At 36.2% G+C, this 24,007-nt stretch overlaps 1 protein-coding gene and 1 long non-coding RNA gene across 5 annotated transcripts in view; one reads left to right on the top strand and one right to left on the bottom strand.

Moving 5' to 3' along the window:
* CEP162 (centrosomal protein 162) overlaps window positions 1-24,007 on the top strand; it is a 77,041-nt gene that overhangs the window by 7,998 nt on the left and 45,036 nt on the right. For all 4 annotated transcript variants that reach the window (XM_006200324.4, XM_072965564.1, XM_072965562.1 and 1 more), the window contains exons 4-11: window positions 2,022-2,168; window positions 2,502-2,685; window positions 5,148-5,215; window positions 10,359-10,474; window positions 12,086-12,116; window positions 14,668-14,784; window positions 19,609-19,800; window positions 20,392-20,473. In XM_006200324.4, coding sequence (XP_006200386.1) covers window positions 2,022-2,168; window positions 2,502-2,685; window positions 5,148-5,215; window positions 10,359-10,474; window positions 12,086-12,116; window positions 14,668-14,784; window positions 19,609-19,800; window positions 20,392-20,473 — 937 coding nt within the window. The remainder of the gene's footprint in view (window positions 1-2,021; window positions 2,169-2,501; window positions 2,686-5,147; window positions 5,216-10,358; window positions 10,475-12,085; window positions 12,117-14,667; window positions 14,785-19,608; window positions 19,801-20,391; window positions 20,474-24,007) is intronic.
* LOC140697644 (uncharacterized) lies at window positions 9,833-22,980 on the bottom strand. Its single transcript, XR_012074805.1, has 3 exons — window positions 22,633-22,980; window positions 12,269-12,449; window positions 9,833-9,914 (listed from the first exon to the last, which is right to left on the bottom strand). It is a non-coding gene; the product is annotated as an uncharacterized lncRNA (long non-coding RNA).

Here is a 24,007-nt window from a genome sequence, read left to right as displayed (position 1 = left end):
TTACAGTCCTTGTCTAACTGCTAGCTCTCTTGTCAGCATAGTTCCTTATTTTCTCCCTGATTTTGATGTCAGAACATCATGACAGTACTTACACATTGTGTTTTGGTCTGTAGGGCTACTCCTGAGGGTGGGAACTTTGTGAGGGTGGGAAGCACTTCTTTTTCCTTATATCCCTGACCCTCAACAGTCAATATAAATATGTTTATCAATGAATGTTACGGAGAGTCTGATAGTCACTTCTCTGTTTTTTTCTTAATACTATTTTAAAGGAATTACCTTTTTAAAAATCTAGTGTGTTTTTTTCTTAAATCCCCAGACCATGCATAATGTTAAAGTTTACATGTAAAAGATTCTTTTTGAGAACCTTTCCTTTTGTTGGTGCTTGAGAAGGGCATCATATGATTAAGTACTATTGAAATTATTGACAAAAGATTTGAGACTTAATTAACATTAAAGTCTCTTTTCTAGAAAGTAATGAATCAGATATAGAAGACACAGACTTACCCTAAAGGGAAAGAATAGGTTCTAGATCTATTCTATAACCTGACTAAAGATACTGAAAATATCTTTAAAAGAATGTATCAATCAGAGTGGATTTGATTATAAAGGATGCAAAGGATCCTGAAGAAGGAAACTTTGACAGTGTCCATTTAAACACAAGGGAGAAGGTTTCTCTGCCCAAGGGCATAACCTGGTCCCTGGTTCAATCACACTCAAACATGTATTGAGTTCATGTTATGTTCTGAGTACTAGGCACTAGTATACAAAGACAAAATATGGTTCCTGCCGTCAAGAGTGCAGAAGTTGCTAACGAAGAGTTGAACACCCCTTTTGTGGGGAATGCATTCCCAATCTTAGGTAAATGCCATTAAACATCAACATTGAGCTACTCTGACCTTTTATGCTTTCTCTTTCAATTACCTTAAGGACAAACTGTTCTGCCTAGATGGTGAAACTATCTAATTCTTCTACTGGCTGTACTCTTTACTAGAAATAACTAAATCATAGCTAAATCAGATCGTGGTTTCAGTTGTATTAGTCGCTTGTGAGGTTGGCTAGTGTGGGTCACATCCCTGAGTCCAGCCGCAGAGCTGGGGTCAGACCCTGGACAGATGCCCCAACACACTCTGACCTTGGCATGTGTGTTTTCATTTAAAGTGCCTACAGATAGATCTCTTGATTTTTTCCAGTTCTGTGGAAGTTATTATTTGATGCATTAAAACTATTATTCACACAAAGCCGTGAAATAGTTTGATTCTGAACCCTTTCCACTTGTACACTAATTAGGAAATTGAAGTTAGAATTTGTGACTTAATAAAGCTTCCTTCTAAGCAAAAGTGATTTTTCTAATCTTAATATTCATATCATACAATATAGTTACTTACTTTTTCCATATATCAGTTTTTTTTTACAAGAAATACATACTACTAAGGTAAAGAAATTTTGATACTGTAGAACTTCTCCATTGTTTTCTGGTGCTTTTGGATAAAGAGCAAAACACTACCCCTGGCCTGTGAGGATGAGTATGGTCTAACCATTGACCCCCACTTGGGGGTTATTTCCTCCCAGACCACCCTCACTCTGCGGCCCCAGCCTCAGTGGCCTTTCTGCATCCTCAGACGTGGCCTGTTCCCCCCAGTGTTGACCCTTGGGCCTCCTCATTGCCTGCAGTTGTCTCCCCTTCTCCTTCACATAGGCAGGAGATACACTTTAAAGTGGCCTGGTGTACCGTATTAAGTGCTTCTGCTTCAAAATAATTTTTAAAAATCTTGTCTCATTATACAAATTTTTGAATTACTCTATTTAATACAGTGCAGTGCAATCAAATAGAATTGTAACTTTTTTGTGAATCTTTGGTTTGATGGATTTTTATTTAATAGACAATATTTATTTTGTAGATACTGTCTACGTATAACTAGTATAACTGGAAAAAACTAGTGTAACAGTACTACCATTTTGGCATAATGATCAAAATAGTCTTGTTAATATAAATATCCAAGTATATTAAATCCCCTCCCTAGGACTGCTTGGAACAAATGTAAGCTATTTGAAAACGAAGAAGACTTCTCAGCCTGCTATGGAAGTAGAAGAGGAGTCTGCTGAAAGGATTCAATTTCTTAAGAGCAGTGGAACCTCTATCTTAAGTATTGACAGCTTAGAAGCCAATGGTAAGAAATGTGAGGGCTGTGAGTTGACAGGTTACTGTGCTTATTGTCAGAATTTTTAGAAAAATTAATTTATAACCATTGTGGAGCCTCCTTTACTGAAGCATGTAGACAGTTTTAATATCTTCCTAGAATGTTTAGAATTAAACCTCTGGAGAAGCCTTACATCTTTACATATCATTAAGAATGTAAAGCTATATTTAGTGGGTAAGAGTAAAGTAAAATATGTTTCAAATTTTTTTAAGTTTTATTATATAATATCAATAAATGCATCATTAAAATTAATTTTATCAAAATTCTGTATGTTAATAAAATATATTTGTGCTTTCCATTTAGACATAGTAGTTTCTGAGCTCAATCACAGTGTTCTCGGATTGGGATTGGACACATTAGAAGAACAAGAGGAAAAAGAGCAATTTTTTGCCAGGCTTGAGAAAGGCTTAACCTCTTCCATTGATTATTCACGATTAAATAAGGAATTGGATTCCAATGGCTCCATACATTTTAAAGCTTTACCTGGGTAATGTAAATATAATATAAACTAATCATTAAATGATATTTGTGTCTTTCTATATTTTTGGGAGGCTGGTATATGCATGGACTTAAATGTGCAAGTATTATAACAGGCGAAAGTTAAATCTTATTTTTAATTCTCTTCTCTGTTCATTAGTTTGGTTGGAATTTCATGTGTGTATGTATACATATTCATATATACATATACATAAATATGTATGGAATATGTTGATTTGTATTTGAGAACCTCCAAATATCTGAAATTTCATGCCTAAGATACTATCAAGTCTAATAGCACATTACCAAAAAGACGTAACTAAGTAATTTATTAAGTGATTTTCCAAGATAAGGTAAATAAGAGAATCCAGGTAGCTCTTACAAACTCAGGGGAGATAGGAACAGAAAGGGAAGGAGGAACCAGGGAGCGAAGACTGATTTGGTTTGTGTCCTACCTTTGTGTGTGGTTGACCCTAATGATAATTAAGAAACCTCTTTTATCTTGGAAATCCTGCTCGTTGACCGAGCTGGTGCGGTGTAAGTGCAGTAGACCTTTGGCATTCTCAGGACTTTTGTGAAACCTGATCTCTTTAATTTCCTCAGTTTCAGTTTTTCATTTAATTTTTAAAAGTATAAATGGAAGTCATGTAGCGATTTAAGACTTTAAGAATACCAAACTACAATTAAATGAAGGCTCAGGAGAATCATAGCCTCTGGTTACTAGAGTGCCTGTTCTCCTCAGGATGCTTCATTTTTTTATGTAATGGACAAAGCAGTGATTGTCATGAGCTGCATGGGGTAAGAGATTTTTAATCTACTTGCAAGCCAACAAGTTGTTATTAAGTCAGTTTTATGGATGCTGACAACAGATGCAAGATTCCTGGATCAGAAGCAAAAGGACTTTATTTCTTATCACAACAGAAGTACCTGGATGTCACACTTATTTGCCTGGGTTTCTCATGCCCTTCAACGTTCTTAGGGTCCGTGACGGCTGTCCCTCCACGCAGTGGCCTGCTTTACGGGAGAGGGTCACTGAGCCTGGGGCAGGAAGTGGTGACAAGCCTGCTTTGAGGGCAGAAACACTGCCTTGCCTCATGTCTCCAGGTTGCCCGCTGCAAACAACCCTGAGAAATAACCGAGAAAAGGGGAGTCCAGGCCTTGTGTTCCTGGCATACCCCGCAAAGATATGCAGAGACACTCAGGGCCCATGGTGATTGCCTATTCTAACAGGGGATAGCACAGACTATAAGCATACATAGGTTTGCTGGCCACAAGTTTTTGCCCCTTTGCAATATTTCTTAATATTTTCTTATTTAACAATATTCTTTTTAAAATTTGATTGATTGATTGATTTTGATATATTTTTTTAATTGAAGTATAGTCAGTTACAGTGTATCAGTTTCTGGTGTACAGCACAATGTCCCAGTCATGCAAATACATACGTATATTCGTTTTCGTATTCTTTTTCATTAAAGGTTATTACAAGATATTGAATATAGTTCTTTGTGCTATACAGAAGAAATTTGTTTTTTATCTATTTTTATATAATGGCTAACATTTGTAAATCTTAAACTCCCAAATTTATCCTTTCCCACCCCCTTTCCCCAGTAACCATAAGATTGTTTACTGTGTCTGCAAGTTTGTTTCTATTTTGTAGGTGAGTTCATTATTCTTAACTACTGACAGATATCTCTCTACTCAAGAACAGTATGGTATTGCTGTCAGAGCAGTGCAGTACTGAGTGTGCAATAGTGTTTGCTATTAGAGTTTATAGTTTCTAGGATCTGCTAATGATCTCACTTAAGACCCAGCTGGGGGACTGAAGAGGTAGAACTGATTTCTTGGTTTGAAAGAAAGCAGTATATGAACTAACATATCCAATAGAATTAAAACTTGCTCAAGTTCCTTTGTCACCTTCTGAATATTATTGGTTTAAGGCTCTTATTCAGCTTCCATTTCAGGGTTAAATGACTTCTCGGCATGTAAATGCTGGCTCTGGCTTTTTTTCCTGACTTCTAGTAGACTTCACTGGTTCCCACAGCCTGTGGTCAGTTCCTAATCTTTAGTGTGGAAAGGCTGTCTGGGCCCTGAGACATGAGATGTATACGCATTTATGTATAAAATCGTGTGTATTTGTGTATAAGGTTAAGAACTACAGCATTTTTTCCTTTGTATTACTTTGGCAGCTAGCTACAGTTAGTCTTAAACTTTGAATCTCCTTTATTTTCAAAACATTTTCCTCATAGCTTCCAAATATTTAGCTTTTGATAGAACAGGAGTTCTTTTTTTTTAACATTTTTTTATTGATTTATAATGATTTTACAATGTTGTGTCAAATTCCAGTGTTCAGCACAAGAACAGGAGTTCTTGAGAAGACATTTGTACTGTTAGAGATTTTTTTAAATTTACACAAAAGATTGCATGGAAATGTACTGTTAACATGTAATACTCAATTAAGTAAATTTTTTTTAGTAATCAAGCTAATGTGGAACTAACTGAAGATAAACAAGAGAATGAATCAAAACATGAAGAACTGGCAGGTAATTTCATTGGCTTTAAAATTTACAATATTTGAAGAGATAATATAGCTTTCAATAAAGACATTAAGAGAAAAAAGGAAAATTGTATTATTTTGGAAAGAGCTTGAACGGGTAAGTAGAGTTGCCTATGTTACAGTCTGAACTACTAAGAAATTATAGGTGCCCTGCCGCCTCATTCATTGGGAGTGGGTAGTGGACCCATTGGGAAGACAGAAAAAGGATTTTTATGCTTGGTTGGACCAGGGGAATCCATGAAGCCAGGACAGATACCTCCAAAGCATGGTTGGGGAGGTATAACTTTTTCCGTCTCCAACTTTTAAGGTGTCTGTTTTTATATTTGAAATGGTTTTCTTATAGATAGCATATAGCTGAGTTTTGCTTTTATGTCCAATCTGACAATCTCTGACTTTTAATTGAAATGTTTTTACCCTTTGCAAAAATATATTCACTAGTATGAATGTATTTATTTATTTTTGCCATTTATTCCTTTATCCTTCTATCTTTTTTTGTTACTGCTTTTTTGTTCTGAATTTTTTTGGATTGAGTGTTTGTAGTGTTCCATCTTAACCCTTATTTTGGCTTGTTAGTTGAACTTCTCTGCTGTATTTTCTCTTTGTTGTCCTATGGTTCACAATATGCATCATTATCTTATCAGAGTCTACTTTCAAATGACGCTGTACCACTTTATATGAGTCCGTAACCATGATAAACTCCCCCCAACCTTTTTGCCATTTTTGGCATATTTTTTTCTATTTATCTTAGAAACCCCATGATTCATTATTACTACTATTATTATTATTATTGCTTTCAGTAGTCTGTTACCATTTTTTTTTAATTTTAAGGAAGATAAAAAATTTATATAAAAATTTATATTTATCCACATACTTACCATTTTCAATGACTTACATTCCTTTGCATAGATTTGAATTTGTTTTTTCTTTCACTTTTTAAAATAAGGTATAGTTGGTCTATATAACATTAGTTTCAGGTGTACAACATAGTAATTTAATATCTGTATACACTGTGAAATGATCACCACAATAAGTCACCACAATCTGTCACCTTACATAATTACAAGAAAATTATTTTTTCTTGTGATGAGAACTTCAAAGATCTACTCTCTTAGCATCTTTAAAATGGTTGCTATCTAGTATTATTTTGAGTTTCTATCTAGTATTTTTCTTCAGCATGAAGAACCTCTAACATTTCTTATAGTGAGATCTAGGAATAAATTCTCTCAGTGTTCATTTGTCTGAAAACATATTTTGCCTCTGGTTTTTTTTTCTCTTTTTTTTTTTTGGCTTGATTTAAAACTGTGGATTTTTTTTTTTCTTTGAGCACTTTAATCATTTCATTCTCTTGTCCTCTGACATTATTTCTCATGAGAAGTGAGTGCTAATTCCTGGTATTGTGATTTTGTACATATTGTGTATTTTTTCCCCTCTTTTCAAAATTTTCTCTTTATGCCAGTTTTGTGCCAGTTTGACTATGACGTAACTTGGTGTGCTTTTGCATGTATCCTATTTGGAGCTGCTTGAGCATCAGTTGATCTGTGAATTTATATAGTTTCCATCAAAATGAAAAAAATGTTTCTGCCATTAATTCTTCAAGTATCATTTGCTTTCTGTTCCTAACGACAAGTATGTTAGAAAATTACATTTTTTCCCTCGGGTCACTAAGACTTTCTTTTTTTTAAAGAGTTTTTCCTCTCTGCTTCAGTTTTTATTGCTATGTCTGTCAAGTTCACTGATTTTTTTCTTTAATTTTCTGTTAATTCATTGAATGATTCTTTTTTCTTTCTGGAAGTTTCTTTTGGATTTTTTTTCCATCTCTTTAGTGTGTTTCCTCATGTCCTTTTTTTTTTTTTTTTTAAGTCTTCAACATTGAGCACATTCTGCTGATCCCAGTGTTCGTTTCTGGGTCACTTTCTATTGACTGCTTCTTTTTATTTTTTTATTTTTATTTTTTTATTTTTTTTACATTTTTATTGATTCATAATCATTTTACAGTGTTGTGTCAAATTCCAGTGACTGCTTCTTTTTATTGTGGTCACTTTTTCATCCTTGTAATTCTAGTAATTTTTTTAATTCCTGTTGGATATATTGTAGATTTTTACATTATTGAGTGTCTGGATTTTGTTACCTTCTTTTAAAGAGTGTTAAGCTTTGTGCTGGCTGGTAGCTTGATCCTTTCAAGGCTTTCCTTATGCTTTGTTAGGGGACGTCTAGAGTAGTTTTTATTCTAGTAGAACTTGACACTGCTTCCAAGGAACAGCTTTTTAGAGGTTTCTACTGAATACCTCTCCTGAACAACAAGGAGTTTTTTCCACTCAAGCCGGTTAGAGCTTCAAAGTCCCTTACTCTGTGTGAGCTCTGGGAATTGCCCGGCCTGCAGCTTTTCAGCCGTTCTTTGTTCAGCCTGCGTGTAAATGACTTGGTATTCAGGAAAAGACTCGAGGGGGTCCCATGCAGATTTCTAGTGTTCTGTTTCTGCATGGGTGCCTCCTCTCTTTGTCGCTGCCCTGTGGCTTCTCATCAGCTCATCTTTTCTGTACTTTTTTATCTTTGTCTCCTTAACACGGTGAGACTGTCCTGATCTCCCCCTCCCTGCTCGGTACTCAGATACTCAGTACATGTACCTTCAAGTACTCCTCTCACTGGTTTATTTTTTCTTAGGAGTCATTTTTTTGCATTGCTGGTTGTTCAATGTCTGAAAACAGTTGTTTTTATATATTTTGACTCATTATTTACAAAGTCCTTGAAATTCAAGATGGCAGAGGAGAAAGTCCACTAGATTACATCATAGTTAAATTAAAATTTTCAGCCAGATTTTCCAACAGAGAATGAAAAGTGTTTCCCAAATGTATCTTCTGGGTCTTTTACAAATTGAGTGTTATTTACTTATTTTCTGTTTACGCAAGTTATATTTTCAAAGTTGCAAGAGTGTGGAATATAATAGTAGAAATAGTACCTTGAATGGGTAACAGCTTCTTGCCAAAAATATCAGAACAATAAAAATTAACATTCTTACTATTTTTCAGTGTAGAAGGGCTGGGTATTATTATCTCTGATTTTTCTCTTATGAGAATCACCTTCTTAGTTGGGTTTTATTCTTTCATTTTTATATAAACGTAATTTGCCTATGTGTTTCTTTCGGAAATCTCTGATATGCTGTTTTCCTCCCTTTTATTTCTCGTCTGTCTCATTTCTCTTTGTGTCAGCCGGTGATATTTCTTTCTTGCTTCAAACCTAGTTTATTCATGACAAATTCCTGCAGAGGGAGTTGGTCATTTATATATTGGACAGTAGTGCTTGCTGATAAACAATTCAGTTACTAAGTGCACCTAGCAAAATATAGTTTTGAAAAGTGCATATTAGATTAACACTTTACTTTTCTTCATCAGAAGTAACATTTGGCTTTGTTAACTTTCAATTCAGAATAAGTGCAACACAAGCAATAATAATACTGACAAAGATAATTATTACTACTAAATATAATCAGCAATACTTTGAAGTAAATACTATTATCATCCCCACTTTAGAGATGGGAAGAATGAGGCAAAGAGGGTTTGTGACCTGCTGATGATTCTATAGCTGAAAGTGATAGAACCAGGAATTGAATCCAAGTCTTCTGGCTCCTGGTTAGGCTCTTAAGCATTTTGCTGTCCCACCAGAACTGTATCTTATACTGCTTCTTTGTAGTGACATAAACACTGCATCTCCTTACACTGATTTCAGATAGTTCCCAAATCCTAAGTAGTTGTCTGAGTTTATTGTCATACCCTCCCATATCTCCTCTCTCCTTGTTTATCGTCTTTACTTAAACAAAACTAATCTCCAAGGTACTAAAATTCAATGATTCCTGCCTAGACTATTAGAATCTTAATCATTTGACATTGGTCCTAGCGCCTAGAATTTGTCTAATACAAAGTAATTTCTCAGTAACTGTTTTGTGAATTTAATTATATCTACTGATACTTAGAAAACCCCTGGAAGAGGAACAAAGGTGAGCCTCTCAGCCTCAGAATATAGATATTGACATACTTAACCAACTCCCCTAGCTTATCCACCTAAGTTACAGTGCCCATGCTGCTCCACTCTTGTGTCCCTGTGAACTAAAATGGAGATATTTATGTAAGTAGTCTCACGGGAAGCATCTCTAACTTACTCATTTTCATACTTTCTTTGTTAATTACACTCAAGTTGTCCCTCTATTCTAAGAGAAGACTGAAAGACAGTCATTCCAGAAGCAGACTCTGTAGTACCTCCTGTAGTCTTTCTCCCATCAGGCCATCCTGTCTCTGAATGTGATCTACTTTCTGAGATACAAATAGGATTATGTTTATTTCTAGAATGATAAGTTTCATACTGAAAAGGCCATTCTTGTCTACAGCCCACGGCCCACTTCAGTCTCAGTCAATCCTTTGACTGAAGGGCTACAAACAACAAATTAAAAATGGATGAAGAGGTCCTGGCCGGGTAGTCCCTGCCCGCTTTCACCACAAGTAGTCTCATGGCATCATGTTGACGTGGACACTTTTTCCTTCTGCTGCAAAGCCGTTGAGATATAAGTTGGGACTTGAGCTGAGAAGTGCCCAGGAATGGGAAACAGTAGAAGTCAGATAAGGCTAGTATTTACCTGAGGGAGGGGTCAGAGACAACTTTCCATGAGTGCTGCTCAAGGGTTATAGGAGAGATACCTGTAAAGAGCAAACAAACAAACAAATAAAAAATCAACTTAAAAACGTAAGCAAGATCTAACCTTTTGTTGAGTGTCTCCATTTCACACTAGTGGTGCCTTTTGTAAGCAGTATGAGATTTTTATCTTTAAAAATCAAGTAATTAAAGTTTCTTTTAAAGATATGAAATCCTTTGAACAGCTCTAGAAGTTTTTAGTTGGTTAATAATGCAAAATATTAAAGATGTAAAACTCATAACTATTTGAAAGTGCAAGACACGAAATAAACCTAAATCTTATGGACTGCATTCTCATTAAATCTTTGCCCCCAAAGTATGTTCTTAGAAGTATCTTTATGTTTAAATAAATTATTCTTATGCAGACTTCTTTTGGAAATCAACAATATTTTCTTGAAATTTGACATGCCAGTATGATCCTTGAATTTTTTTAAAACCATTTTCTTCAGAATATTACAGTGATGATTTTGAAGATGAGGAGGATCTTGATGCACCGTTGGCTCCTAAAGAAGAGACTAATTCCAAAGAAAATTCCAAATCAGAAAAAATAAATGTGCCCAAACAGGTATGTGTCAATTATACGTTTGACAGTCTAGAAGCTGCTTTCATCACCTTAGCTGACTGTTGCTGTATGAAGAGCTGTACAGCAGAGTTCTTTATAGTCTTGCTCATTGCTGTAAAGTTACAGGTCTCCTAACTCTCAATTAGATGTGTTCTTAACTCAGGATGTCAATGTAAGTCTGAATGAAATAACATGGCAGTTGGTGATTTTCTAAAGGATTTCTTCTGGCAAGTTTCCTTAAGCTTTAGAAATTGAAAACTTTATGAAGATCTCAAATCTAATTTTTGAGCAGGTATATTAAATTATACTTTTCTTTGGTAGGTCTTAGTCTCATGAAATGCAGTACATACCCTCCTCGGTATTTGTGCTAATAGTGACATTACTCCCTAAAATTTACTTAGCTAAGATTGTGACCTCAGTTATTCTGTTCACACTCATTGTCACTGTACCCTAGTTCTCTCATTTCTCAGTTCCTGCCAAGAACTGGCCACCAAGACTGGCTAAGGGTGCTGCTCCATATTCCCTGCCAGACAGAACTTACCCTTGAAGCTGTCTAGAAGTATCCAGTAGGACAGATCCTTACTATTTGTTGTGTTGGTCTTGACTGTGTGTTAGGACTGGATGTTTTGAACATGTATGAAACCACAGACCCTCTAAATAAAAGCAAGGATCACTTTCTGGGTATTAAGACATGCTCTTGTTTTTTTAATTTGCCTAAAGCTTTGTCCTTGGGTGTCTTTATGTCACTCAGTTTGGGGGAGAAAAGAAGATGGCCTTGGAAGTACATGAAGATTAATGTGATCTGATGATTATTCTTGGAAATTTAATGGGATTCATACTAGGAATATGGCAATTACAGTGTTTTGTATTATGATCATTTCTATTAGAAAAATGAAAGGTTACGCAGAAGGCACACAATAGTTTGGTATATTAAGAAAATCTAGCCTGTGTAAAAACGTGTCAACCTAAATGTGGAAGCCTACTAGAGAGCCATCTGGGTAAAGGTCAAAATAGGAAGGAATTAGAGCTGTGCTGTTACGGGTTGCTCCTACACACGGCCTATCCAAGTGGAGGATATAGGTGACACCAATGAGAAAACTTGCTCTGAAGGAACCTCTAATTTTGACAAATTTCAGCTATTGCTATTTGATGACCTGCCTTTTTGAAGATTTTTGTGTCAAAATGTAGGTGAAACAATGAGTACATGTTCTATTTGATCATTAATTTTGAACAATAGGATAAAGTGATGGGTGATGTTATAATAGCAGGAATCTTACATAATTAGACATCTTATCTTGGAGTTCAAAAAATGGGAGAATTTCTGAGTGAGGCAGATGAACAGATGGGATTTAGATACTTTAATCAAGGCTCATAAAGACTTGAATTATTTCCTGGTAATTGCCTAGATTCTAGAAGTTCTCTCACAGCTACATTCTCTAGTCTTACAGTATTGTTAGTGAGTGAGAGCGATGAGAGAAACCTAGAAAGCACATTTCTTGATCTTTTCATAATGGAGTAAAGCACTGGCTCTCAAATTTTGTTACTGTTTGCATTGTGATTATTTTATATAACTTTGATTTCAAATCATATAATCATCTTCTTTTTTTAACTTAGGAAGAAGAGAAAACTGGCATGCTGGCCAATGGTAAATATTATGTTCATAGATTTTAGTTGACAAAAACTGATCTGTTTAGAATTACATGTAAGTAATTCTGAATAAATTACTATCTTTGTTTTTAAATATCTTTAATGACACAAGTTTGTAAGTCTTCTCAATAACATGTTCTTTACACCTACCTTAAATCCTTCCTGTTGTATTTGAGAATATTTCTTTTTTTAAAAGCCCAGGACCAGATAGATGCCTTTATGGGTAAATTCTACCAAACTTTCAAAGATGAGTTGATATCAGTCCTTGTTAAACTCTCGAAAAATAGAAGAGGGAATTCTTCCAAATTCGTTCTGTAAGGCCAGCATCACCCTGATACAAAAACCAGACAAGACAAATACACCTCAAAAAAGCAATTCCACTAATAGTAGCATCAAAAAGAATAAAATACTTAGGAGAACATTTCATGAAGGAGATAAATTTACATAAAAGTATAAAACATTGATGAAAGAAATTGAAGAACATGCAAATTAATGGAACGATAATCTGTCCTCGTGGATTAGAAGAAATAATACTGTTAAAATGTCCATACTCTCCAAAGTGATCTACAGATTCAATATAGTCCCTATCAAATTCCAGTGACATTTTGCACAGAAATAGAAAAAAAAAATCCTAAAATTTACATGAAACTTCAGAAGACCCCAGATAGCCAAAGCAAGCTTGAGAACGAACAAAGCATGGAGGCATCACATTCCCTGATTTCAGAATATATTACAAAGCTATAGTAACCAAAGCAGTATGGTACTAGCATAAAAACAGACATATAAAACCAGTGAAACAGAATAGCCCAGAAATAAAGCCATATATTGATGGTCATCAGATCTTTAACAGGGGTGCCAAGAATTTACAGTGAGGAAAGATGATCTCTTCAACTCTTCGTGTTCATAACACTAGGCATCCACATACAGAAGAATGAAATTGGACCCTTATCTCACACCACATACAAAAATCTACTCAGAATGGATCAAAGACTTAAATATAAGACTGGAAACTGCAAAACCACTGGAAGAAAACAAAGGAAATAAGCTTCTTGACATTGCACTGGGCAGTAATTTTTTGGATATGATCTCAAAAGCACAGGCAAGAGAAGGAAAAACAGACCAATGGGACTGCATGGAACAAAAAAAAATTACTGCATAACAAAGAAAACATCAGAGTGAAAAGGTAGCCTATAAAATGGAAGAGAATAGTCGTAAACCATTTATCTGGTAAAGGGTTCATATCCAAAATACACAGGGAACTCTTTCAACTCAGTAGCCAAAACAAACAAACAAAAAAGCAAAAGTGGGCAAAGGACCTGAATACACACTTCTTAAAAGAAGACATACAAGTGGGCGAACTGGTATGTGAAGAGACAACCTCAGTAGTCATCAGTGAAATGCAGATCAAAACCACAGTGAGCCTCACACCTGTCAGAATGACTTATGAGAGAGGAAAGAAGTTTTGGTGAGAATGTGCAGAAGGGGGAACTCTTGTACACTGTTGGTAGGGATGTAAATTGGTGCAGCCCCTATGGGAAACAGTGTGGAGGCTCCTGAAAAAAATTTTAAAATGGAGCTACCGTATTCAGAATCCCACTTCTGGATATATATCTTGAAGAGATACCTCGTACTCCCATATTTATTGCAGCGTTCCACGATAGCCAAGATACAGATACAACCTACATGTCCACCAGTGGATGAATGGATAAATAAAATGTAGTGTATTTAATATTATGCATGTATACATATGTACAGTGTAATATTTAGCTTTTTAAAAAAAGAGGGAAATCCTTACATTTGTGACAACATGGATGAATGTGGAGGACATTATATTAAGTGAGATAAGGCAGACAAAGAAGGACAAATGCTACATGATCTCACCTATCTATGGAATCTAAAAATGTCAAACTTCTAGAAGCAGAGTAGAATGATAGTTACCAGGGGCTGAGATTAGGGGGTATGGGAAGATGTTGGTTAAGAGGTACAGAGTTTCAGTTACGGGAGATAAATAAGTTATGGAGATCCAGTGTACAACGATGTGACTGTAGTTAATGTTGTAGACTTGAAACTTGCTAAGAGGGGAGATCATAAGTGTTCTCATCCCACACACAAAAAAGGGTAATTACATAAGGTAATGGGTATGTTAAATTAGCTTCGTTGTGATGACAGTTTCACAGTGCACACATTTATCAAATCAACAAGTTATGCATCTTAAATACATAGTTTTTAATTGGCAGTCATACCTCAATAAAGTTAGGGGTCAGGGAAAGAATGTTTCTTCTTGCTAATTCTCTCGGGCCTTTTGCCTTTCGCATAAATGTACATTAGACCTGTATGTAAGCATAGATTTATGTTGATGTTAAGCGTGCTCTTTTGTATGTAAAAAGAAAATCATGCTTGTTTTAGATATATGGTTATATATTCTTTACATGTAAATATTTGTCTTTATTTCTATAACAGATTGCATATGGTTTGAGTATTTTACTAACAGAATGGAGCCATACAAACTTGTCTGTATTCCTAATATTTTTTCTTCTGTGTTATTCCAGTAGTGCTGCTTGACTCATTAGACTCTGTTGCAGAGGTCAACCTTGAAGAACAGGATAAAGCAACGGCTAAGCCGAAGGCCTTGCCAGATGTGACTGATAATGAAATGACAGGAACAGGTAAAAGTGAAAAAACTAGTTACTCTCTAAATATGTCAGAGTCTATGGCTAATTGACTTCATTTCTAGGGAAATATATGTAATATATAAAAATAGATATAATAGCTATATCAACAATAAAACCTTACATTTCACATTTTCTGCCTCAATGCTAGTAGGCTGAGTAAAGTGTGTTTTAAAATAAATACTTTTTTAAAAAAATGAGTGAATGCTGTTGGTACAAAGTATAGCACTGTAGATGAATATTAACTAATTTTCTATGCCCCCCAGAATATTCAGTTATGTTTGCCATGTGTAAGACAATTGAGACTTCAGTTTTGGGCTTTTCCATAGTTACCTCTGTATAGGAAAAAAGCTAGCTCACATCCCAAAATTCTGCAATGTCTAGGACCATCTAGGTTTCGCTAAAGGTTGTAAAGGTCTTTAAGACAATGCCTTTTCAGACTTTTTTAAAGCAGTGGAATCTTTATCTCCAAATGGAATCTTAGGTAGTACACTCTATATAGATAAAAATGGTATTTTATCAGTATAAATATAAATGTTTACATTTGTGACATTTACTTAAAAAGTTAGTGATAACAGTAATAGCCTATTGAAATTTTTAAAATTAGAAGTTATAGATATTTGTTATATTCTTATATCATCAGGCTTCCAATATATTTGTCTATTTTGTTTTTGTTGTATAATGCGAAAATATTCTTGGTTAATCACATAAATAGGTGCAAATGGGAACTTTTCAACTTGCTTTGCAAATCTCAGTTGACTAGTTTGGTCAACCAAACTAACCCAGACATTTTTCAAATGTTTACATTTGTGACATTAAAAAAAGAGCAATAGAAATAATAAATTACTAGCCAACTCTGAATGTTTGCTTGCATTTTATTTTTGCTATATTTTTTATTTCTTTTTACTTCTTTATTGAGCTGTCATATACTTGTAGAAGAATTCATGTATCATCGTTGTGCAGATGATGAATTTTCAGTTACTGAACACAGCCATGTAACTAGCAACCAGATCAAAAAAACAAAGCATGATCAAAACCACAAAGTCCACTCATACCTCTTATTTCTAGTCACTGCCATTCCAAGAATCACCACTATCTTGTTTGATCCACTTCCATTTTAAAATGTGAATATAAAAATTTTAAAGTTACAACAGAAACTTCCCATCAAGATACATCACTCGTTTACTTGTAACTACCCAGTTGAATATTCCACCACGATGAAAGCATGTGCTCAGTCTTCCTGCTGTTTAAGTATATGTCACAAATGTGCTGTAATAGTCCACTTGCACTGTTCTCAGTAAGCAGATATGAATTCTTTTAAAAGACCAATGTAGAGCTACAGCTTTTTAAATCAATGGTGCATTATAGGAGGTTCATTTATGTACAGGGTGGCCAGAGGAACTTTATTCTATGATGTGTGTGAAAACAAAGCTGGAGGCAAAAGTTATCATGCTGGTGGTCTTCAGAAATATTATAGTTACATAAAAGGCACATTTGAGTGTGCAGATTAATTTCTATTACAGTTTTTATGTTTTAAAATGAAATTTCAATCAGATATCTGTGGAACCCATGACTTTCTCTGAAAACTATTTTATAAAACTCAATATGAAAACCACTGCTATAGATTATAAGAAAAACTCAGAAATAAAAACAGTATTACTGAAATTGGTTCAAGATTTACAGATACTAACTACTATGTATAAAATGGATAAACAACAAATTTTTACTGTATAGCATGGGGAACTATATTCAGTATCTTGTAGTAGCCTATCATGAAAGAGAATATGAAAATGAACATATGTATATATGTATACTGAAACATGCTGTAGACCGGAAAAACTGACACAACATTGTAAACTGACTGTATTTCAATTAAAAGAAAAAGTCAGAAAACTGTATTGCTGAAAGATAAAGTCTGTTAGGATGGTCTGGGCAGTTATATAATGCTAATTGTTTTGGCCTTATTTCTTAAATGTTCTCAGTTCTGAAATAATTTGATGAGTCAGTTACTAGAAGAGTGTAGAGTATGATCTTAATTGCCTTGTGGCCTTGGATCTATATTGCTGGCCTTGCCGGTTAGCAGCTGGGTGACCTTGGACAATTAATGCCTGTAAGCCCGTTTCCTCTTCTCTCAAATGAGACCATATGATGATCAATGAGATAACGTTATAGTGCCTAGTATATTGCTGAGATTCCGCAAGTAGTACCAACTGTATGGTTCCTATTATTTGCATCAACCCTTTATTAACAGTACAGATTATATGAAAGAACCTGAAGGCACACAGTATAAATACCTGTTGGCTATGAGGTATTAAATTTACCTCGTATTTCAAAAATACACTTGAAAAATCTTCAAGTCAGCATCTGAACTTAGTTTAAAAACTGAAAAGATCAGTGGGTGTTTTTTTTTTTTTTTTTTTACATGTGTCTTCCAGGATTAAGCAGGCTTGGTTTAGGTGGTATGTTGTCAAAGATTTTCTCATTTTTAATATTATTCATGAAATTCTTTGTGCTTTATTGTCTTTAAAAAGTTGGTAACTGTAAAATGAGAGCCAGATGTAGCCTTTTGCTTGTTTTCGTGTGTCTCACGGGCAGGCACTAATAGTGCTGTGGCCGTGAGACCAGCACAGTCACAGGTTGTGACAGTATTCTCCACATCGGGATCCTTGCCTCTGTACAGTAGGATTTGACTTGTAATAATATACAAAATAATTACACGATGTCTTCTCTTTTTAATGTAAAAGACAGAGAAGTCAGTCCTTTACTTTTCTCTCCGTAAAATGCATGAAAAAAAGTTAGCATACATGACCCTGGAATTATTTTTAATATCAGTTGGGTTAACGACTCAAATTAGGAGAAAAGTACCCTCCCCTTGCTCTGTTGTCTGAGCAGCCCCTGATACCTCTCTATCTTCTTATTATACCTCTCTATTTCTTATTTCTAACTTTTAGGTCATTTGCTTTTCTGCATATTTGCTCTGCTGTTGCTTTAAGCCAGAACCTCTTCTTTCTGACACCTCACACTTGCCAAATTAGGCTGAGTGCTCAGTACTGCTGTACTGCTTACCATTGGGGTCATTTCTTTTATCTAAGCAGATACTTGCACCCTCTGGTATTTCTGTAGAGGAGAAAAAATACCTGTGCCTTTTTTCCTTTCTTCATAAAAATCAGTTCTCTCCTTCAGTCAGGCTACTCTGGGTCTGATCGATGATGGTTTAGGGGGAGAATTAGGCTTACCTTACTTAGCAGGCACAGTCTTTTCCTCAAGTTCTACTGAGTATCCCTGCCGCTTAACTGTTAGTGATTCTCCTCTAATGGTGTCTCCTAGTTTTTTGTTTTTAGTTTATTTAAGCAAACCTGTTCCTTTTTGGGGCATGCTTCAGATAGCAGTGGTGACCTGAAGCATTAGATAGACAGATGGCCCATCGTCAGGCATTCTTACTCAGTCGTATGTGGTACTTGGCCGCCTCTTATGTTTAAAGTTGAAAATAGTCCCTCACAATTTCATACTATGCAACTTACAGATTATACAGAGGAATAGGAGGTTGTATATAGTATTTTATTTTTAGGCATTAATTAATTAGTCATGGGTATCAAGAGAAAAGGAGACTGCTCACCCTATTTCTCTTTTTTTCCCACCCTTCCTCTTTTATTCTTTTCTCTAACTTTGAGAATTCCACTGTTAGTAATGAAAGGTACAAAATGAGTTAAGAAAACACTCCTCAAAATCGTGGATCATTATTGTCATTAGATCCTTAGAATTCTTTTTCCAGAGTTTATTTCTCAGTTGGTGGGAAGAGGAGGAGTTTAATAGGGAAAGAAGAGTGAACGGTGACATCAAATTTTCTATCTTGGATGACTGGGTGAATAGTCATGCCACGGCCAAAACAGCAGATCCTGGGAGTAGAACAGGTTTTGTTGGGGAATATAATTAATTCGCTTGAGGTTGTGTTAGATGTGATTTACTGATGGAACAGTCTGAATGTATGTTTGGAAGTTTAATATTCAGGAAAGAGATAAGGACAAAGGACATAGATTTGCAAGTCACATGCATACAGGTAATAATTAAGCGAAGGGTCTTGATGAAATTATCCAGCCCTCCCCCCAAAAAAGAGAGGTTTTAAAAAGAGGGCTAAAGATAGAGTCCTGAGATGAACAGTGTACCATAAAAGATGGAGAAGTATCCGTCAGGGTGATCAGGAGAAGAAGGCGCTGTAGGGAGGAAACAGTTCCCAGGGAAAGAGGGGTGTCTCATGTCTCACAGGGTGAAGAAAATTAAAACGGTGGAAGAAATTTAAAGGCTGAATTTGGCCACTAGGAAATTACTTTTTTGTTATAGCAGCATTAGCAGAATATTGGAACACATACTGGATTGCAAAGTTAGAGGATTGAATTTCAGTGGAAGAAATGCAGAAGACGACGAGATGCGTGGTGGCATCAGGAGACAGAGAGCAAAAAAAGAGAGGCAGAGGAGAGACAGAATCCTTGAAAAGTTGTGTCAGTTTGAGAAATTTAGGAGTAGTTTTATCCAGTGCAGAGGCAGATTACGGATGGTGGGAAGAGACAGTAACTAGCGGCGTGAGATTTTACAACGACCATGTCAGACACATCTCCGCCTGCTGACAGGGGTTACTGAGCCCACTGTGGTTTCATGCTGGTGGGCCGTGCCACATATTACCAAGGTTTGTATTTCACTCTGTCTTTATCATGTCACGTTGTTCCACAGCCTTGTTCACCATTCCTGGTAGATTAAGGGATGACATTAATGTTATGTTTTCATGTGTTCATGTGGTCATACTAGAGATTAGATTTGTTTCAACAGGTGTATCTTACGGACAGAGCAGCAGTGACATTGAAGCTCTACATCAGGCTTACTGTCACGTAGCCCATTCTTTGGAAGATGCAGATGAACAAAGAACTGAGAGTGATGCAGGGGGAAATACCAAGAGCTCAGCGAAAGATCATCTTCAAGAAAATGAAGGGTCCTCTAAAAACATCTCTACTACAGAATCTGGTAAAAGCTTCTTTGTTTGAGACCCTCTCTGAACAGTTTCCATTATGGTGCAATTTAAATACAGTTCGCTATAGTGATTGTTTCTCAGTCTGTGAATTTAAAGGATTTGTTTAAATGGAATCTGGGAGTCATCGGTTTAACTATAAAATTAGAGCTGAACATAGGATAAAATTTCAGTTCCTCCTGTAATATGTCTTCCCAAATTAAGAAATCACTTAAGTATTTTCACATTTTTTACACATTTCCATGAACATATGCTAAAGTTATTTTTTAAATGGGGAGTGGTATTTGGGGATTGATTAAATACATTACTTAGCGTGTGTGTGTGTGTCGTGTACACCCATACACATGTATTTGATGTGTGTATATAAATGAGGGGAGGGAGAGAAAATATATAGATACATATATTTCTAATATAAACGTCAAAGAAGATTTTCTTGTACAAACAGGTTTATAGTGGGAAACTGGGATTATTATATGTGCCATTTTGTTAACTATGTCAATCAGAGAAAATGTCATCTTGTTGGTATTAGACGTTAAGCAATTTACGTAACTTTTTTGGTTGATGTTTTAACTTTTGTCCCCTCTTAGACCTTCCCACTGTAGAGGAGCTGATGAAACCTATCAGAATTGATGCCTTTGAGGTCGGTGATTTTGATTTACAACCTGTCAGGTATGAGTTTTTTGGAATGGATTGTGCAGGGTGTTTATTTCTTTATTGTTTTGTCACTGGAAACTTGGGGCATTATTTGTTCTATGTAGCCCTCCCTAGTGAATGATTAATGGTAGCTAGTATGAGTCTACCTGTGAGACACTCCTCTCTTCTTTTAATACTAGTTTCTATCAACTAGTTTATCAAAATTCTTCTAGTGCTAAATTTTTTTTTAAAAAATGGATACTACTAAAATGTTAATACCATTAGGCAGGTAGTCTTAAAGCTTTTCACTGGAAAATAAAATCCCTTCAGCTTTAAATAGCTCAGGGATAGTCAATTCTAATAGTGCGAGGGAACATGAATTTTGTTCTGTATACAAGTCATCCATTTGCTTCTTTTTTAAACCAGTTAGTTTTGCAATTAGTCACAGACCATCTGTGATCTCCCAGAGTGAGTTCTTTGATCACAAGAGTAACAGGCTTTGTGAAAACGTTCCAGCTCCAGCACCTTTTAATGGAAGCTTGTGGGACCTTGCTGTCATTCACCAGCACAGAGTAGCTTGTCACAGTAACCTTGTCGTAAGACAAATGTCACATCCATTATCTCATGAGATGCGCACAATAAGTAGGTCAGGTATCTTTATCCCCATCATTCAAGTGATGAAACTGAGGTCAGCCAACTTAGTGGGGCTCTCACAAGAACTGGATGATGGTAGCTAGCGTTTTTACCACATGCTTACTGTGGGCTTGATATTGTACTGGGTTCTTTACACACTAAATTTCATTTAATCTTACAGCAGCCCCATGAGGTATATTTCATTATCACCTGCATTTCATAGGTGAGAAACTCAGGCCTAAAGAGGTTGAATAAAGTGTTCAAGATCACATGGCCATAACCCAGCAATGCACTTGAATTGTCAGGTCTTTGATCTCCAAGAAATAATTTCTGTGAAAAGCCTGTCATCCAGTCTTGTATTCATTTGTTCATTTGTGTTTTCAACGGACAAGTGTTTGAACCCCATCCTCATCATGAAATCCATTTGCAGTGATTTCTTGGCTTTGTTTGTATTATCTGCGCTAGTTGAGAGAACATCATGCACTGTAACTTACACTAAACCCCATCTACGTGAACGCTAAGCCTAGTATCCTCCACTGACCTGCAGTGCTAGGTAGTGTTTTTACGAGGCTGTCTGATATCATTGCTGTTTGGGGCTACACTTGTGTCACTGAAGGGATTTTTTTTTTCACACGCCTCATGTCTTTGTTGGCATAGCTGACACCATTTTAGTAATGTCAATTCTAAATAGAGATGTTTACATTTTTGTTTAAAAGCTGAAAACAAGTATACTTACATTAAAGGCATAACAATAGTTATAGGAATGTCAGTAGTAGAAACTTGAGTACACATATCCCAAAACTCTTAAACTATAGGATAAGTAATCCTAGCTGCTGTACACATAATCCTTGAAATTTTAATAATTTAACATCATCAACAGTTTATTTCTTGCTCACATCATAATTCCACGTGTCTCAGTGAAGTTGGGGTGCGACCCTGCTCCACATAGTCATTAGGGACCTAGGCATCTTTCTGTCATCAACACATGGTTTTAAGGCCCTCCTGGCCTCATCAGTCGATAAGGAAAAGAAAAGGAGGGTTAGCATACTTCCTTTTAACTGCCTAAACACAGGAGTGTTACCTCACTTTGGCCCACATTTTGTTGTTAAGAACCATCACATCTAGCTAACAAGGTCCAAGAGGGCTAGGGAGCGTGGTTTGCTCATGTGCCCAGAAAGAAAAGTAAATGCTTCTGGTAGGCATCTAGCCGGTCTCTACCAGAATCTCCCCTTCTAACAACCAAATATCCATTCCACTCTTCCTCAGACAAAGACCTACTCGGCCCCTCCCCAAAGCAAACAGCCCAGAGTCCCATTCAGAACTGGATCCATCTGGAAGGCCAGGCTTTCCAGGTGAAGCACAGTTCTCTTTGCCAGGTTTGAATGTAGCTCCTCGTTGTCTACTAATCAATGAATTAAAAGACAAGTTACTTCCTCACCCCACCTAATATATGATGTGAAACTGTGAGGACACTCCTATCCAGAAATGGAAAGAGTGAGGAAGCTACAGCAATCAGTAGTGCAGCTTGGAGATCCACTGAAAGGCCTTACAGAGACCCCTACCTTCAGATTGGGCAGTTGGGCCTAATCAGGCCATTGTTCTGCTCTTAAGGAGGAACTGCTTTATAAATACATTGTTCCGTGGAGCTCCTGGTTCCAGTAGTCTTCTGTTTCTTTACCACTGGCTTCAGCTGAAGTGGGCGCTGCAGGGGGAGGGCATGCCCATCTTTGAGGATGCACTCTTTTCTCCATGCACTTTCTGCCTGCAGGTAGGTGGTTTTAAGGCTGCCAGCAAGTCTCTAGCCTTTTTTTTTTTTCCTTAAAGTAAAGTTGTGGTTTCTTTGTCATCTTTGTCATTACAGTTCCTTCAAAAAGTTTATTAGGCTTCTGATCTATTTCCAGTCAGTTCCGGTCAGTTCTGTGTGCCAGAAATTACATTTAAAGAACACTAGTTTTTGTTGGTTTCTCAGTTTAATTGCAACTTTCTGGTTATTATGAGGAACAATAATCTTAAGTTTGAAGATGACACTTCTAATGTGATATTTTCCAAGGAACTGAGTCACTCTTTTCAACCAAGAATTCTCATGAAATCTTGCTTTTTCTCAATTTCTCAATGCTGAATCTTACTGTTTAAGCCCAGACGCAGAGTGAAACTAAGAGGCCCTGAGTTTCTGGACTCTGTTCCCTTTGTTTCCTTCTTTAAAAACCAGCCTACTCTGTCTTGCTCTCATCTTTTTCCCGTAGTATCTTGTCGAAAGTAGCCAGTAGTAGCCGGCACTTACAGACTTCCTGTCCTCCCCTGCCGTTCACAGGCTCTGCTGAGGACCCCAGACTCAGGAGCCAGTGGTCTGCCTTATAAACTACTGTAGGTGACAGTTTAGCAGATGTTTTGTCACTTTACATAGAACGTGAGTTTGCCACCTCTCCAGCCTCTAATACCAGTTTCCTTGCCACCCAGAACCCAACCACTAAGCCCATGACGCATATTTTAGGTTCTGATCGCAGTAGCACTCACATTCTAAAGGCAGGAACTAGTGATGGTCCGTCTAGATTGAAGGTGGTGAGGAAGGTGGTTTAGTTGGTGCACAGCAAGCATGGGAAACAGTGTTAATGAGTGGCTAGCCAGGTTCTGCTGCCATAAAGAAAGAGCTATTGTATTTTCTGATGATTCCAGCTACTTCTAACAGTTATTTCTAGCAATTATTGAGAAACCAGTCTATCTTACATGAAAATGGTAGCCTCTTAGACTTTCCTTTAATCTTATTTTATAAGTCATAAAATTAGATGACCTAATTGACTGTAGTTAAGTAATTTGAAAATGACAATATCCATATTTTTGGAGCTCCCATAATATGCTGATATTCACCCACAGTTATAACATTTCCTTAAGGGATATTTCTCATATTTTAAAATTTAATGATCTAAAGTGTTACAGTGC

The sequence above is a fragment of the Vicugna pacos genome, chromosome 8, assembly GCF_048564905.1.
Source record: "Vicugna pacos chromosome 8, VicPac4, whole genome shotgun sequence".
Taxonomy (NCBI): domain Eukaryota; kingdom Metazoa; phylum Chordata; class Mammalia; order Artiodactyla; family Camelidae; genus Vicugna; species Vicugna pacos.
Note: the sequence above shows the minus strand (reverse complement) of the source record. Positions and strands in the feature narration are given on the sequence as shown.